This window comes from Dermacentor andersoni, chromosome 6, assembly GCF_023375885.2.
Source record: "Dermacentor andersoni chromosome 6, qqDerAnde1_hic_scaffold, whole genome shotgun sequence".
NCBI lineage: Eukaryota > Metazoa > Arthropoda > Arachnida > Ixodida > Ixodidae > Dermacentor > Dermacentor andersoni.
In genome coordinates, this window is record NC_092819.1 from 3,550,205 (window position 1) to 3,568,853 (window position 18,649).

Consider the following 18,649-nt stretch of genomic DNA (forward strand, 5'->3'; position numbering starts at 1 on the left):
TCTCTTTTGCTGAGCAGAGTTAAACCCATGTCACTAGGTTTGTCAAGGTCAGAAACCCGATGCATTAGCAGGATGCATCACAAAAGCACAGGTTATGTGACAGTTTCAATTAACAATTTTCACGCCAGTGCTTTAGCAAGCTGTGCCATGAATGCACTTAGTCACTCTTCACTGAACCTCTCACCAACTTGGATCACTGAGTATGTGCCACTGCATGTGCGGCAAGCAGGGAAGAATTCTCAGTGATCGAAGGCACTGTTCCACCATGCTTCTCATCTCTGAGGCCATGTGCGAACTTCTTAGCAGCGCCACTAGATGGCGCAGCTTGTCCAGAAAGAAGTGTGAAGAAGGAGCCCAGTTGCCGCATGACGTGTTTCTCAGCGTTTGCACGCAGGGATAAGCTAGCCAAGCGGGTTGGAAAGCTAGAAAAGGAACTCGGGAGCGAACAGAAGCAGAGGAAGGGAGTGGAATAAAAGCTATACAACTTAGAAATGAAGTTGAGGACCACCATTCTGCAAAGCAATGATGAACGCTTCAATGCGAGCACTGGCTCCGAAGTAAGAGCAGCTAAGCAAGCTAGAACCACCATGCCAGAAGGAAGTGGCAGAAACGTCAGTGGTAGTCGCAAAGGGGCTACCACTGATGTGCTGGCCGCGGCAGAAGACAACAAAGCAAAAGACAAGGATAAGACAGTAGGGGAATGCATCGTGGCCTCAGGTGCAGATTTTGGTGGGGAGGAGGAGGAAAAGCATCAAGTTGTCATTCCAACATTAAAGTAGAACCAGCAATGACAGAGAGGGTAGGCGCAGGCGAACAAGTCCAGGTTAGTGCGCTTTTGGGAAAAATGATTAGGGAGGTGATAGCGAAAGCCAAGGAATGCATGTGGGACACAATGGAGGATAGACACCTAGTGGTGATAATGGACAGAGTGACTGACATACTGCAAAGACGAGGGGCAGGGATCACGAAGCAAATAGCTTAAGGGTGTCACTGACCTGCAGAATGTTTCAAAGGAAGTATTGAAAGGGCAGCGCTTGCAGTAAACAGGGAAATTTGGACACTAGCTAAGACAGTGAATTTTACAGTCGTTGACAACGACTGAGATGTGCACTGAGCAGGCTGCGAAGGTGCTTTTGTGCATGACAGGATACATTTTAGCAAAAGTGCAGCAACACCGGTTGGACATAAATTTGTGCCACGGGCTTTAGCTTTTTTAGGCGGGCCCCAGGCAATCAGGAAGAAAGATTAAGTATTGATGGTAACGACACACCAGTAGAGGGGAGAATTAGACCATAAGAAGTTAGGAAAAGATGCGCAAAGGATAAGAATAGAGAAAGTAACATTTGTTGCATAAACATGCAGGGTAGTCGTAAGCAAGAAAAATGGCTGGAAATTCAAATGCAGCTGGATGATGAAGCAATTAGCATGTACACCTTGACAAAAATGCATCTACAAGATTTGAAGCAGCCGCCTGTTATTGACAATTTTGTATGGGAAGGGTGCAACAGAATGACTGGTTCAAGGAAGGGCAGAGGCATAGACATATGCTAATTAGGCGAGGTCTGAAGTGGCAGAGGGTAAAAAAAAAAGACATGTAAGGAGCATTTATGGATTAGCGGTACATGGCAGGGAAAAAGACGTGGCTGGGAGTAGCTTACTTATGTATAGGTGTTGATAGCAGAGGTAAAAGTAAGGAATTGATTGATTGCACTAGAGGCGATATTAATCAGTTCGAGAAATAGGGCCAGGTGATATTAGGGGGAGATATAAATGCGTACATGGAGGATTTAGACAGATATACTGATTACAATGGTTCTCTGGTGGCGGATCTATATGATGAACAGAACCTTATAGTACCAGGTAACAGGGAGAATAAGTATCAAGGACAGGTAACTTGGCAATGCGGAAACAGGCAGTCATCTATAAACTACGCCTTAGTCTCAGAAATGGTCTACGAACAACTAGGCCAAATGGTAATAGACGAACATGGAAGAAATAGCTTGGGTAGCAATGATAGACGTTTAAAGTAAAGTTTGAAAGACATACTAATGCAAGAGAAGAAACAACCAGCACCAGAATTTCTAAGAATGAATGAAGAGCAAATAACAGATGGCAAAAGACATAGAAGAAAATGAAGTATTTTCCTACAAACAGTCTGGGAATACAGTATAACCTCGTTGATACGTTCCCATTACGTACGTTTTCCCAGCGCCAACATTCACAATCAAGAACACAGAAAATGACCCAACAGAAGAGTACACATTTGGGCTGGCTGGTTCATGTTACGCTCTTTTTCCAGAGTTACGCTCTTCTTTTCCGGTTCATACATTTCCAGAACACACAATTTTTCTGCACTAGTGTTCAGTACGTCGCCAGACTGCGATGGTATAATATTGTTGCGTGTGGAAAGACACAGACAGAAGAGGCTATTTACAGGCTATTCACACTGGAGCCAGGCAGCCAGGCCGACACTTGCTCGCGCCAAGCGCACTGACCAACTTCGTCGTTCTCGCAGCGGCTCGTTTCTTGAGCATCGCTCGATGATATCGTAATGCTACCCCCCTGGCAGCAAAAGCACCGTCACGGTGCTGTTAAATATCCAAGGCGCATGGAGAGTTGTAGGGCTTGAGTCGGGCGACGTGGACAATGTCACTGGTTGTCACAGCGGAGGACGTAGTGGGCGGGGCTAGAACGATTTTATAGGTGACATCGGTCACTTTGCGGAGCACGCGATATAGACCTGTGTAACAAGAAAGGAGTTTTTCACATAGGCCAACATTACGCGAAGCTGACCAAAGCAACACGAGGCTGCCAGGCACAAAATGGACATCACGGTGACGGAGGTCATAGCGTTGCTTCTGCTTGTCTTGAGACACTTGTAGACGAGCGCGCGCAAGTTGGCGAGCGTGGTCAGCATGGGCGATTGCATCACGGGCATAATCGCTAGTTGAAGCTGTGGCGGACGGAAGCACAGTGTCCAGTGGTAGCGTTGGTTCGCGGCCATACAAGAGGTAAAACGGGGAAAAGCCAGCAGTTTCGAGACGGGAACAGTTGTATGCAAAGGTAATGTAAGGTAGAGCCAGGTCCCAGTCACGGTGGTCGTCGGAAACGTATTTGGATAGCATGTCTGTAACGGTGCGGTTCAAGCGCTCAGTGAGGCCGTTCGTTTGGGGATGGTAGGAGGTGGTAAATTTATGCCATATTGAGCAAGCACGCATGATGTCATCGATGACTTTGGCCAAAAACGTACGGCCACGGTCCGTTAGCAATTGAGGCAGAGCACCATGCATCAAAATAATATCATGTAGGAGGAAGTCTGCAACATCAGTTGCGCAACTGGTCGGACGAGCACGGGTTACGGCGTAGCAGGTCGCGTAGTCCACAGCGACTGCGTAGATTCCGGAAAGGGGCCGAGAAGTTCTAAGCCGACATGATGAAAGGGCTCGGCAGGAATGTCAACCGGCTGTAGGTAACCAACGGGGAGCTGGGAAGGCTTCTTGCGTCGTTGGCAAACTTCACAAGCGGCGACGTAACGTCGTACGGAACGGGCAAGACCCGGCCAGAAAAAACGGCGACGTACACGGTCATAGGTTCGAGATACGCCAAGATGTCCTGCCGTTGGTGCGTCGTGGAGCTCTTCTATAATGATGGAGCGGAGGTGTTTAGGTATTACCAGTAGGAACTCAGAGCCGTCCTGATGAAGGTTGCGACGGTACAGAGTACCGTCGCGGAGGACGAAGAGATAGAGTAGCATCGGCTGCGGAGTGTTCAAAACGGTCGATGAGTGCTCCGATGTAGGCGTAACAGCGTTGCTCGTCGGCGAAATGAAGCAGCTGGGATACAGAGAATACGCAAGAAGTACTGGAAATATTGGAGGCTTCTGCAGTACCCCATGAGAATTGTACGCCTTTCTTCAAAAGATTAGTGAGGGGTCTAGCAATTGCCGCAATATCTTGAATAAATCGGCGAAAGTACGAGCATAGCCCTACAAAACTTCGAACTTCTACGGCTGTCTTTGGAACCGGAAACGCTCTGACAGCGCGAGTTTTGTCGGGATCAGGCTGTACTCCGGAAGCGTCAACGAGATGGCCCAGAAGAGTAATTTGCCGGCGGCCAAAACGACATTTGGACGAGTTAAGTTGCAGCTTCGCCTTTCGAAATAGATCAAGTATAGTTGTGAGACGTTCAAGGTGAGTGTCGAACGTTGGCAAGAAGACGATGACGTCGTCCAGGTAGCAGAGGCATGTGGACCATTTAAATCCTTGGAGCAAGGAGTCCATCATACGCTCAAAGGTGGCAGGGGCGTTGCATAATCCAAATGGCATTACTTTAAGTTGGTATAGGCCGTCAGGTGTGATGAACGCAGTTTTTTCTCGGTCCATATCGTCAGCAGCAATCTGCCAATATCCCGAACGAAGATCAATAGACGAGAAATAGCTGGAACCGTGCAGGCAGTCAAGGGCGTCGTCTATACGTGGAAGCAGGTAGACGTCCTTCTTAGTAATGTTGTTCAGATGACGGTAGTCTACACAGAAGCGCCACCTGCCGTCCTTCTTCTTAACCAGCACTACAGGTGACGCCCAGGGACTCGAAGAAGGCTCAATGATGTTTTTATCAAGCACTTTGTTGACTTCGTTTTGAATTACTCGGCGTTCCGACGCAGAAACTCGATACGGTCATCGGTGAATAGGCGTAGCATTGCCAGTAAGAATCTGATGCTTGACCGCGAGCGTCTGCCCTGAAGGGCGATCGTCGATGTCGAAAATATCTCGGTAGGACGATAATACTTGGCAAAGCTCTTCAGCCTGCGCCGAGGACAGGTCCGTCGCAACCATTTTCTTTATATTGGGATCGGCTCCCGAGGCTGGCGCGAGGGGCCTGCTAAGCTCGTGAGAACCATCGGTCGATAACGCTGCCACCTATTGGTCGCCGAGACAATCAACCGTGGCAAGGCAAATACCTTGCGGTAGAATTTGCTTTGCCAATCCAAAGTTACAGACAGGCATGCGAGTGCAGTTCCCAGTAATCTTAAGTATACTGTGAGGCACTGTAACGTCATACCTTATTGGAATGTCAGGCAGAGGAGTGACGAAGTACTCGCCATCAGGAACTGGTGGGAAAGACAGCAGTTCAATGTAGGCTATTGACTTTGGCTGGAGGTGAATATAGCCGGTGGGATGTAAGCGGCAGTGGGGTGCGTCTGAAGGTTCTGCGAGCATCGGCAACTCAAGGCGATGGGTACTGGAAGAGCAGTCAATAAGAGCAGAATGTGTGGAGAGAAAATCGAGGCCGAGAATGAGGTCGTGGGGGCAATGAGCAGTTACGGTGAAGAGGACAGGAGTGTGGCGGTCGGCGATGCTGACGCGTGCCGTACACATGCCGATGATAGGCACAGTACCGCCATCCGCAACGCGGACGACGCGTGCTGACGCTGGGGTGAGGAGCTGGTTCAGTCGTCGTCGGAAGGCAGCACTCATAATTGAAAGATGTGCTCCTGTATCAATGAGTGCCGTGACAGGATAGCTGTCAACATCAAGAAGGTTTCGGTTCGGGGGTAACGTGAGCAGAGGATTTGAGGGCAGGGTCGACAACACAGCTTCACCTCCAGAAGCTGCAGTGCCTAGTTTTCCGGCTGGGCCCGGGAGGTGATAGGCGGCGAAGAGAAGCGGCAGGGTTGGGGCGAACGGGACTGACGGCGTCGAGGTGAGTTTTTTGGTGAGTCGAGGCAGTGCAGTTTTGCATTGCTCTGCCACGCATTGTAGATCCCGCAAGCTTCTGCGGCTGACTGTGCATAACTCCATAAATTGCATTTCACACTTTGGACAATGTCTGCTGTGCCCTATGGTATTCCATGTTCTAGTGAATATTCAATTTAGTGAAGTTTCAGTTTAGTGAAATATTTTCTTGAGCCCCTTGAAGTTCACTCAAGTGAGAGTTCACTCTATTTCTTAGAAAAAGAATGGCAGTAAATAAATTCAAGTTCAAAAAGGAATCTGTGCTTTTCATCAATTTTTGAAAAAGGTTCCCATGGCAGTTAAGGGGTTAATTAGCAACATGAATTTTATGTATGGCTATCCTTGACAAATGTACTTTTTGCTACTATTAAAGGGACAGAGAGACGCTCAGAACATGAATTGAGATAACCACACTGATGGAATGATTCCCTATCATAGTGACTAAAACAAGCCATGTCTTTCTCATTACACATGAATTTATATTTTTAATTAATCACTAAAAGTTGTAAAAAATTACCGTTGGTGCCCCACGTGGCAAAAACATGAAGCTGCATAAGAGGTTCATCACGTGACCTTCTACTAGTATATGCGGTCTTTTTATTAGTATTAATATGTAGTATAATTTTCATTATAAGTTTTTCCTGACTTACAATGTGCTGATAAGCCTTCATTTGTAGTGAGCAGAAAAGTAGCACTGCCTTCATTTTCGACGAGTTGGCTTGGCTCGTCTATAGACAAAACAATGACGACGGGAGCTAGACAGGCATGACATAGGTGTGTACTTGGGAAAAAACATGATACTAATATAAGAAATGTCTGCACAACAACACAAACTTATTGAACCAGCTTTTTATTTTCAAAAGTGGTTGAAAAAGTTATAATGTAGGTGGTTAACCACAGTTACACTCACTCCCGTGAAAGCAGAACGATGGGCGGCTTTCACAATTTGCGAGCCGGGCTGTCAACATGGTACAGTAACCACTCCAGATGTAAACACTACCGAGGGTGAGCTTTGCATTGGGCCATAAAAAACTCAGTTCTTAAAGATTGCTTGTCAGTCCCTTTAAAGAAATCCCAGCTATTTTGTTGGTTTTGCTACCCCTTCCTTAAAGGAGTACTGTCAGAAAATTCTTGCCCTGGTTTCATTACTTTATTGGATAGCCCTTGACCAAATAATTACATTATGAAGCCTCAGTGGTGCTCTCACTGGTGCTCTCAGGTTTCTCCTGAGAGCACCACACATAGTTGTAGCATTCCTAGTTAAAAGCTCACAAGAGACTTAAAGCTTTCCTCTGGTACTGGCATCCATATTGTCTACATTTATTCCAACTTCATCCTACTTTTCTCCTCTCCCCAGGTTCCTGTGCTTCTTCATATTCTATCAGAAGGCTCATACTGCTTCAACCTTCCAGGTTTCTTTTGCTAACCCCTCCTTGAAAACTTGAAAATGTTTCCAATTGAAGCACATTCACTGATGTACCGAACAGTCTTCAATATTCCTTTCTGAGTGGCTGTCTTTGTCGCAGAGTAAGGACCATAAAATTTGGCACTGGAATCTCTTACTCCTTTCCTAACTAGAACGACATCGGTAACGAACATCTGGGATGTCTGAGCGATGTCTCTTGTCAAAAGTTTTTCTTTACTCTCCTTGACGATCTTGAGATTTTCTAAGAGCCCCAACCCATGGTCCACCTGCAGAATAGGGGTTTCTCCTGAAGAAGCAAACTGTGGGCTGCATCCCACACCATGGGTGCAAGAGCAAGTGTAGTGTTTTACAGCTGCTTCTGGAGAGCATTTCCATCCACCTGGGAAACTATCATACATCCTGATGTACTGTTTCGCATCTCGTATAGGGCACTGTGCAAGCCCATTCACCACGGGATGGTATGGCGCACAGAACTTAATCGATATACTGTGGTCTCGAGCCCATCTTGCTAGTTCTTCATTCTTGAATGCTGGACTGTTGTCACATGCAATCGTCCTGTAAGTCCTAAACATATCCTGTTCGAGGAGGGCGATGACACTATTTCCATCTTCTTTACCTGCCCGTGCTTCAACCATCCTAGTGCATTCATCTGTGGCCAGAAGAAAAGCTTGTGTTTTTCTGACTCCTCCACATTTCTTATTTAGCTAGCCAAAATCTGCCTACAACTTCAAAAGGCGCATTCGAGTCGCAAGGTATTATCATGGCGTCCGTAGGCTGCTTATATTTCACTTTGTTGTCTTGACAAATATGGCATGAACGAAGTTATTGACTTCTTCCTTCATGTGAGGTCACATAGATCTCTCAGCTGGTTTGTCGTTGGTATGCCAAAATCCATCATGTCCTCCAGATTCTGGGCTATCGTGCAAATAAGGCGCCCTGAAAACCAGTGTTGGCGGGACTTGATGCCGGCCTTCAATAAAAATTTGTTGTTCAGTGCCTTCCCACAATTTTACTTCATTGATTTCTTCCGATTGTGCTTTGTTGGATTGTATCATCAGTCTAGGCAAAGTATCTGCATCAGTCAGAAGGGGTCCAGGTCAGTGAGAGAGGGTAAAGAATGACTGCTGCAAGTACGGGGGTTATTCAAAACGTAAGGGCCGTTTGGTTCTAAAAATATACATATATTCGTAAGTAAAAGTGTTTATTGGTGGGTTTAGTTTAGTACAAGCCTACTTCACTTTTCTACATATCACCGTTAACTTCTAAGCACTTTTCGTATCGCTGCACCAGTTGCTTTAGTCCCTCTGCATAGATGTTCGCCGCCTGGGAATTGAACCAGTTCAAAACGGCGGTCTGGAGTTTCTTGTTGTCTGCAAACCGTTGTCCCATCAAGCCACTGTTTCAAGTGCAAGAAGAGGAAATAGTCACTTGGTGCAAGGTCGGGACTGTATGGTAGGTGATCATAATGTTCCAAACTAAAATCTTGAATGTTCTTCTTGGTTCAGGCAGTGATATGAGGGCGTGTGTTGTCAAGGAGGAAGACAATTCTAGACGCAGTTTTTCTTGCCATCGATTTTTGATCGCACGTCTCAGTTTGGTGAGCGTTTTGCAATATATGTCAGCTGTAACTGTGGTCCCGTGTTCCATGAAATCAACCAAAAGGACATTTTCTTCATCCTAGAAAATGGTAGCCATCATTTTCCAACTCGAGTAAGAAGATTGTTCGAATTTTTTTAGTTTTGCTGAAGAGGAGTGGCGTAGGATATCCAAGTCTCGTCACCTGTAACAATTTGCGAGAAGAACTCATCTCCGTCTTGTCAGTAGCAGTCCAAAAATGTTCACCACTTGACATTCTTTGCTGTTTGAGTTGGTCAGTAAGCATTCTTAGTACCCACCTTGCACATATAGTGTAGACCGCTTATAACGTAAGTCGCGGGAGTTGTAAAACTTCGCTCTATAAGCGGTACCACGTTATAACCAAAGCATGCTTTTTTCGGCTTTTGCCTATGCCAAATGGACCACCCACCTTTCAAACACAATTTATTACATATTTCACTCACACACGCATGCAACACAATCGCAACACAGCACAGAAACCAAGTTTTCCTGACAAGTGCGGCATCAGTGGAAGAATGCTGTTATTTTTGTCTGGAGATTTTTTTTAACAGCGCTTCAAACATTTTCGTCCTCTACAAGACTTGAGCACTGAAGCGCTTTCTCACTCAAACTGTTCTTCGCATAGTACATCTTCACTTTGCTGAGGTATTCCAAAGTGTCATTGCACAGGACATCTGGGTCTGGCGTCGGGTCAACATCGTCGTCCGACTTGTCTTTGGTTACAAGCTTCGCGCTACCTCGCACCGCAGCGACGATCGCATGATTCGAGCTCACTTCCTCGCAGACAAGAAGCTCCGGCTAACCGGCATCGACATATTCTTGGAAGGTGTCTGTTGCGGAAACAAACCTGCTTTCAACGAGGCCAGACCACACATCGTCGTTGTTGACAGTCTCATTGGCAACATTGTCGCTCGGCTCATCGGCGTCAAGAGCCTGTGCATTGCACACGAAGCCTGCTTTGTTGAAGCACTTATTGTAGTGGATTTTACTTGCCACCACGAAGTGGCAACCATATCAATCGCACCCCTTAAATTCACTTTAAGAGGCTGCTGCATGCTCAGCAGAACTCTTTCGCAGATGCGTTTTTTGTAAAGTGCCTTTACAGTTGCAACGACACCCTGGTCGAGCGGCTGACATTTTGCAGTCGTGTTGGGAGGCAGAAACATTAACTTGACTGCAGTCAACTTTGGCTTGATGTTGTGAGCTGTCAATTGTCGAGAATGAGCACAAACCTGTCGCTTCTCTGCCACCATGTCTTCAACGAACTTGCAAAGCCAGCTTGTGAACATGTCTTGTGTCATCCACGCCTTTTTGTTGGATTTGTATGTTACTGGCAGGCACTCTCGCTTCTTAAAGCAACGTGACCTCGCTGATTTTCCAATGACAAACAGGCGGCGCTTGTCGTTTCCATCCATGTTATCGCAGAGCAACACAGTATGCGGTCTTTTGAGGCCTTGCGGCCAGAGCCTCAGTACAAGAGTGCGGTTCAACCGAAGGTTATAAAATATGCCAGCTTGTGGACGGCATGGTTTCCAAATTTAAGTGAAGCCAGACTTCGATGGACTCGTCGTTGACATCACCGCTTTCACCGCACACTACCTGGCAGCTGATGCCACGGCGATCCTTGAATCGCTGGATCCATCCATTAAGTGCGTTGAAGTCGTCGTGGCCTAAAAGAGTACCAAGGGATTTGGCTTTTTGTTGGAGCATGGGGCCACTCACTGGTAAGCTCTGAGCCCTAACTTCACGTAACCATCTGAAGAGCGCTGCATCCACATCTTCGTACTTCGACGTATGTATTCTCTTCCATGGCAGAGAAGATGATTCTTGCTGCAGTTTCTGCCGCAATTTGTCCTTGTTCTTGTACATGGTTGACGCTGTTGTGTTCGAATTTGGCCGCTACCGACGCCTTCTTCAGCCCACTTTCTATAGCCCTTATAACGCATTCCTTCGCCTCCAGCGATAAGGCATGCCACTTTCTCACACTGCTTGAAGACGCCACCGACACCATGGTGACAAAATCCTGACAACAGATGTGCACAGAGGATAACTACGACACGACGAGATCACAACGTGCACACACCAAATGCAACAAAGAGACTGAAAAAAAATGAGTGCGCTGTCGCCGCTCTCGCTTCTACCCCGCACTCCACACAGCGCGCACCCTGATTGGACGCTGCTATAGTGACAAAAGCACTCGCCCCCCTTCCTCTAAAGTCTCCCGCCCTTCTCCTCCTTTTTGTTTTGCTTTTCGCCACTGGTCTCCACGTGCCCGCACACGCTCCCCTTTCACCACGTTTGCACGCCTCATGGCAATCCTTGTACGCCTCATGGCAATCATGGCCTTTAATGCAATCGTGCAGCTATGCGGGCCGTGCTCAATGCCTCCGAGAAAACGTCGTGCTCCGTGCGCCGATTTCATGGTTGCGCTCTTAAAGGAACCGCGCCATAACCGGTATTCTGCTTTGCCCGCCTACACAATAATCAGTCCGCCTATACATTGAGTTCTATGGGAGATATATCAGTGGTCAAAAAGCCCGCGCTATAACCGGTCCCACGCCAAAAGCAGTTACATTATAAGTGGTCTGCGCTGTACTTTGTGATATCCGAGCTTTTCAGTTGCAATCACTTAAACTGTAGTGCGTCCTACAAAGGGAAATTTATCAGCCAGACCACTTACTGTCAGTTGTCAACCTAATCACAATTCCCGGTCCACTTGTTCAACAGTTTCATTGGTCTGGATGCTGGGCCTGCCACTCTGCTCTTCATTGTGCACATTTGTGTGGCCATTTTTGATGTCTCGACAGCATTTTCTGACCTCTGCTTCACTCATCACTGTAGGTCCATAAACTGGCGTAACTCCCCATGAATTTCAGAACCTGATGATCCTTTTGCACGCAAAAAATCGAATTACAGCTCACACTTCACAACAGGCAGGGGCAACAATTTTTGCAGACATTGTCGTCTGCATTACCTGTCAAGCAGACGACTACTGGGCCAATATGAAAACTTCATTACCTTTGCGAAGAATTAACAGATGGCACTGCACAAATAAAACTTTATTCTGACTTGTAAATATTTAAATATAAGCAAATGGCCCTTACCTTTTGAATAACCCTCGTAGTTTGCCCATCTGGCAATACGTCCTTTAGGTTGGGTCATATTCAAGAGATGAGTGAGGGCCTGGTGAATGGTGAACAAAGTGAACTTCGTATCTTCTGGGTACTTACGGAAGTACTGAATTGCTTTAAGGACTGTAAGTGCTTCCTTTTCACAAGTGGTGTAGTTACCTTCAGACAGCTTGAGGGTGTAGCTGTAGTAACCTACAAGACTGCACCTGTCCCAGTGTGAGGTGTCGGTATTCAGTTCAAAGGGTAAAGTAAAATTGGTGCGCGTGGAATAGGGTGAGCAGAAATTTGGTGCATCAGATTACAGTAGACTGTCTCACATTCATCATTCCACTCAAATGGAACTTCTTTCTGCATTAGGCACATGAGGTACCTAGGTTTGACACAAAGTCTTTTATGAAAGGGCTGAAATGTCCTGGTAATCCTAAAAACATATGCAATGAGTGTACATCATATGGTTTTACCAATTGGGAGATCCTCTTGGCAGACTCTTGTTTTCTGCTTTTGGTAGTCCCATCAAAGACTTCCAAGGAACACAACTTTTATTTGAAAGAACATACTTTTCTTAAAGTTAACCTTGAGGTGTGCCAAGCTCAAGGCAACTACTACCTAAGACAGGTGTTCCTGATGCTCAGCCTCTGTTTTGGAGAAGGTGATAACATCATCTATGTACAAGTTACAAAAGACACCTAGGAAAGGCTTCAGAACTTTGTTTATGATCTTCTGGAACCATGCTGGGTAGTTCTTCCAGGCAAAAGGAAGCTGGTTATACTCGTACAGATCGAAGGGCGTGATAAAAGTAGTGTACATTTTTGTTTGTTCTGTTAGCGGGATCTGCCAGAAGCCTTTGCACAAGTCAATATGTGAAAAATGTCGGCAACCACATCTGAAGCAACTACTTGAGTTTGGAGTTAATTTTTCTTCTGAAGTAGATGTTCTGTCCTGAGGGCACTCCAGGAGGCCGTCTATAGTTTTTGGTGATCATACTTGCACTTGCTTCACGACTTCAGCGTGCAGTCCATGCATTATTAGGGCTATTACGGCAGAAGATGGAAGCATAGTTCCAGCCAGCTTTAAGAGCGGGATTTCTCAAAGAAATACTCGACAAAGGAGCCTTCCTTGAGTTTCAACGTAAACGTGGTATCCCGTCTTTGTACTGTTTTGCTTCGAAATGTCGTCAAGAATTATTCCTTTCATTGGTTCCAAGAACTTTCAGCTTCTGCAATTGTGTGCAGACTGTACCACTTGCATGCAACACCTCTAAAGTAACTACGCATGTTAGTAATCTTGTCCTCGTCAGAGTGCCAATTGTTCTTCTCAGTGGCATATCCATAGAATTCAAATCAACTTTGTGGACTTGAAGACATGCTGTCGAACGCGTCATGTTCTAGGAATCCATTCTAGGAATGTAGTCACTGGCTTCTCAGTGCTTAGAGAGGTTATAAGCGATGTCACCAATTGGTTTTGTTGCACGGTCCGTTCCTGCTGTGTCTGAAGAGCTTTCAAAATGAGGCTCACCTTTTCCATCGAGGACCGTGAACCAGAGTCCTTTCGACACATCGGTTGAAGAACTAGTTTTTCGAAAATCACCATACGCAGGTTCACTTTCACAGCCCCCTTCCGACGTACTTCACCAGCGTCCGTGGAACCCTTCTCGAAAACCAGGCTCACAAGTTCTGCCGAGCTGAGTTCACGAGGTAGTTCCACCACTGATTCATATTGAGCTTGGCATCTTGAAAAGATGCCAAGCTGCGGAGGTCTCTGCGGAGGTCTCCTTTAGGAAAAATGTCACCCACATGTTGGAGTCAATTGTCGGCTGCGCCAAAATACTGTAGCCTTCCTTGTTAAAAGGACACAATATCCTTAAAGCTTTGCTGTCAAACTGGCATCCATTTTGTCTACATTTATTCCAACTTCAGCTTCTGTTTCTCTCCTCTCTATGTTCTTGCGCTTCAACTTCTACCTGTAAGCTCATAATTCTTCAATAGTTAATTTCACTGCCTATTAATGCAACCATACCAAAATGCGTGGCAAGAGCAGTGCGGCTTCGGACACAGAACAGGTTACTTAATACGTTACCGAAAGCTGTGGTGGCAGTATCATAGTACCTGATACCAATGATGCGTACATGCACGCTGTAACAGAGGTGCCTAAAGCCGAGTCCATTGAGCACTCAATGAAACAGGAGGGTATAGTGTGCCCCTTTATGTTTCTAAGAGAAACGAAGAATTGGAAGGGCCAGTTTGGCAGCTTTCAGCAACACGGTCATTGTATGGCCTTCAACCACAACACCCCAGCAACTTCGCTGTCGGTGACATGGGAAGTCTCCTTTTTCTCGTCCAAAGCTGCACTGTGCTTGACGGATGTTTTGGGCAAGTCATACAAAAGGGTGCTGTATTTATTCATTTTTGGCACTGTCAAGGAAATGGAAGCTTATCGTAACTATGGAGTAGACCATTACCTATTAATGCAAGAAAAGTGGGACACCAAAATTTTCTTGTCAGTAAGCCTTTAAACATTAAAAGGCGGCTGAGCCACACATGCCACAGCAGTGTGGGAGCAGCCATACGTCCAACCTGCTCTGTGTTTTGTGCCGTGCATGAATGGCTTTGGGAAAAGTACTGAGGAGAAAGAGCCATCCATGCACTGTGCAAAACGCCACTATGAACTATTACCAACTCGCCCAAACTTCCACCCTCGTACGCTCTTCTAGCTGTTTCATTAGAGTTAACATGTGCAGTTTCAGAAGATATACAGATATTTTATTTCTTCATTTTCCTGCTGCAGCGTTTGCATTCAGTCAGAATAAATTCTGTTTTTAGATCACCATAGTTATTGCTGTGCACTGTGTGCATTAAAATCTATACTGTCGATTTCGGCTGTATCAAACCTGGATCTATCGAATTATTGTTTATATCAAACAGTTTTACATTCACTTAGCCCTTCCAGGGTCAATGAAGTAAATATACAGCGCCGCGAACAATTCCAAAATTTAGTAAAGCAATGAAGGGGGCTAGTTGGTGAACGTTCATGGTTATATTGCGCTCAGTTTTACACAGACGATATTAAGGAAGGACAGGACGTGGACGGACGTAGCGCAATCCACGCTACGTCCGTCCACGTCCTGTCCTTCTTTAATATCGTCTGTGTAAAACTGAGCACAATATAACCATGAATTCCAAAAGTGTTGATGCCGTATATTTACGGCTCTGTCCATACGTTTAAGAAGCGCACCAATTTCCAAATCTCTTATTTCCTGGCATGTGCTGCCACTATGCGGTAATACAGGGAATTTTTTTTCTTGCGCCTCCATCTCGGTTTTCGTTGCATGGTTTGCTTTAGAGCTAGTATGTCTGCTCCGGTGCGTCTATGTACTACCGCTCGCGCATTGGCGCACGCGGGTGGGCGGCGGTTAGTTTGAGTTTTGTTCTGCGGACGGTTTCGACTTCTTGCGTTCGCAGAACTGATGGCTATCTCGTTACTAATCACTGAAAGGGTGACCGCATGTTAGTCGCTCGTTTTTTGCTCACAGGGGTACGCATATGAAGGATGCCACCCTGCATGCACACCCCCCCTCTCTCTCTCTCTCTCTCTTTTTTTTTTTTTTTTTATTACTCGCGAAAACTAATCTCCCCTGGTTGGCGATAAGATGAAGATTAGCGGAAGTTTGTCACACGTTTTAAATTTTTGACAGGCACACAACTACACAGTTTTCCTGAGTGCACTCACCTATGCAGGTCGATTACGCTATGGACATAAATATTAGTGTAAGAGCAGGAACATTTGAGACTTGGTAAATATTCTTGCATGCGCATTTTCTAAGCATTGAACTATGCGTAAAAAAAGGCATCAGCTTTTAAATTCTTATAAGTTTATTTTTTTGTTGGTGTTATTCATGAATAAACGGTACATATGTACCAATGGAAAATATTTTTTTCTCACTTTACAGTCACCCTAAAAAAATTACGGTAAATTTTTTTCGAAACAGGTCCCTCTGAAGAATTTAAATGTGCAATAAAGAAAATCGACCCTGGGCGGTCGCATATGGCAAAAAACTTTTGACCCTGGAAGGATTAGAATGCCCATGCAATAGCATAGCACCGTACTAGGCCTATGCCGAACTGCCGTTTACTGCCACATTTGATATATTGAATGCTACACCATGCTGTGCCCCTGCAAATGTGCCTTTCTAATGGGATTACGATCACTTTTCTCGTCAATCAGAAATAGTCTTGCCTTTGGCAAACAAGGTGAGTGTCTCCAAATATGGATGGCTCCTGCAGCAAAGGTCTTATTTGCACTCTGTAATGACGGATTTGCTTTAGTAAGTGTCAGTGTTAGTATTAGTAGCTCCAGCTTTAGTATGCTGTTAAAGCATACTAATAGCGGAAAGAATAGCTGTGTAGTGAAGGGCACTACCTGGGGTTGTTCATTATTGGAAAGATGGCCATGCTTCTTCAGGAAAGCAAAAGGTTTGTTCAAATATGTGCATTCCAAAAAAAAAAAAATATAATAAACATGCAGATGGCTTTAAATCTTTTCATTGGGTGGCTTCTGGCATGTGATGCCAAACTGGAGATGTCTGCACTGCCGGGTTTTTACTGCAAAGCAAGACTCGTTGCTGTGTGAGGCATGGGCCTAGAACAAGCGCTGAAAGCATTTCATTCATGCTCGCAGGGATACATCAGTGGAAATCAGCTCAGTTGCTCTTCAGGCTGAAAGCTGCTTTCGGATCTAACAGCGCCTGCCTGGTTGACTTGTTGCCGACATGTGACGATTGGTCGTTAAAATGGTATATCGTACCGGACGTGCAGCTGGGCATGTTCACGCACAATTTATAGTACAAGTGCACTGATTGCGGCACAGTGCACACCTACACAGGTTGATTTGCTTTTGCAGTGGGTCCATGTTTACCTTATCCTGAATAAAAATGTGCAACAAATACTACTTGGACGCACGCAAGGCGTACTGTGTTCTCACGGTTTGGCAACGCAGGCTTTCAGTGTTAACAGTGCAATCAGATTATCAAAGACCATCCCACAGCACAAGCGGCTAGCAACGATCGTCTGCAAAAAAAAAAAAAAGAAAGGAGATAAGTAAGCATTTGTGCATTCAATGCAGCCTTGGAAAAACAAGTTGGTAAATTCCTTATTTTCACGATCACGGGAACCTGTCCGAGACGTGCAGAACTGTCAGATAAGCTTTAGCTAGACATATTTTGTATTTCATATTATTGATATATTGAACTGTTTCGCAATTCCTTTTGAGTTCAATGTATCTGGGATAGACTGTATTTACTACATTATGGAACATAAATTGTAAATACTGTGGACACTTGCGTAAGTGCATTCAAGTAGTGCCAGCAGTTATTAGCTAGGCAGTTTATTTGCTTTTTTATGGTCCTTGTACAGAAACAGACAAAGCAGCAGCTGCTGAAAGCGCTGTCATCGTTGCCAACTCCAAAGAATGACTACGAAATAGTGGTGCCCGAGGAGGACCCCAGTGCCCAGGAGCCTTCTGCCCCAGACACATTTGTCGAGGACCAGGCAGACAGGGATGCTGCGAAGGAGCAGCAAAGGCTGGAAAAGTGTGAGCATGTCATGAAAGCAAGCATTTTGCTCAAGCATTCGGTTTTCACATTCCAATCAATTGTTCAGACAATTCCGAAAACCCTTTGCTAGTCAGAAGCATGTGTAATTCATATGCGAAAGTGCTAAATGACTGGCATCTCTCGTGTTTTCCTTCAGAGTGCTTTTATTTTTGGACATTTTATATGCCAATCGCTACATATGCAATATCATCCAAAGGAAATCTTGAAGGACCATCCTGGTGTTAACGTAGACAGGAGACGAGACGAGAAGATGACACCGCAAGCTTCGTCACAACCGTTAACGCCAGGATGGAAAACCAACAAGCCGAAGCTGCTACTCTATTGAAGGAACATCTTTCATCACGACTGTATTTCATTATTACAGTTTTCTGTTGCAAAAGCTTGCCTTTTAATTACATAAGATTGAGAACAAGAGCAATCAAAAAAAGATTGCCAATGTTCCGTCACTAGAAGCAGCTTTAAACTGGGCTGGAAAAATGCTGTGCTTGAAAACCACAGTTCACTTATGATAGACAGAACTGGTCAGCCAGATATCAAGATCAGCATATGACATGAACAGCTAGCATTCATAATCAACAACTTGCACAAACTCTTCAGGTAGAACACATCTAAAGGAACCATCCACTCTATTCCATACTTGGGCACTTTCAGCGAGAAGAGCACTTAAAACAATGAAAATGTGATGGGACATTGTTTAGTGGATGCGTATGACATGTGCGTGCACACTACTACGGCAAAAAGTGAATTGGCCTTTTTCAGCATGACAAGGCATTCTGGCAAACATCATTGATCTAGATGCTCTAGGAAAAAATTAGGAGCATGTGATTTGGAGAGAAGTGCATAAAATTAGTGTAAAATTAACCTGAATGCTTCCTTCTGAATAAATGAGGGATTACTATAAAAACTTAAAGCGCTATTAACACGCAGGATGTAGAGAGGCAACACACACCACGCCCGCTTAGAGATTTGCATCGTACAGTGAAACCTAGTTAATGCATGCCCGCTTCATATGTGCTAATGGTTAAAAGCATAGTTGAGAAGAATCCCCGACACAGTCTCTTTAAAGCCTAATGTGTTTTCTAACTGTTTAAGCAGGCTGTTTTCTGTGGCGCTATCAGAGTAAGCCTTCATA

General features: G+C 45.3%; 1 protein-coding gene across 1 annotated transcript in view; it reads left to right on the forward strand.

Annotated features, from left to right (window-relative positions):
• Cdc5 (cell division cycle protein 21) overlaps positions 1 to 18,649 on the forward strand; it is a 145,347-nt gene that overhangs the window by 73,032 nt on the left and 53,666 nt on the right. Inside the window, exon 9 of the mRNA XM_050170303.2 lies at positions 17,318 to 17,495. Within this exon, the coding sequence (XP_050026260.1) occupies positions 17,318 to 17,495 (178 nt within the window). The remainder of the gene's footprint in view (positions 1 to 17,317; positions 17,496 to 18,649) is intronic.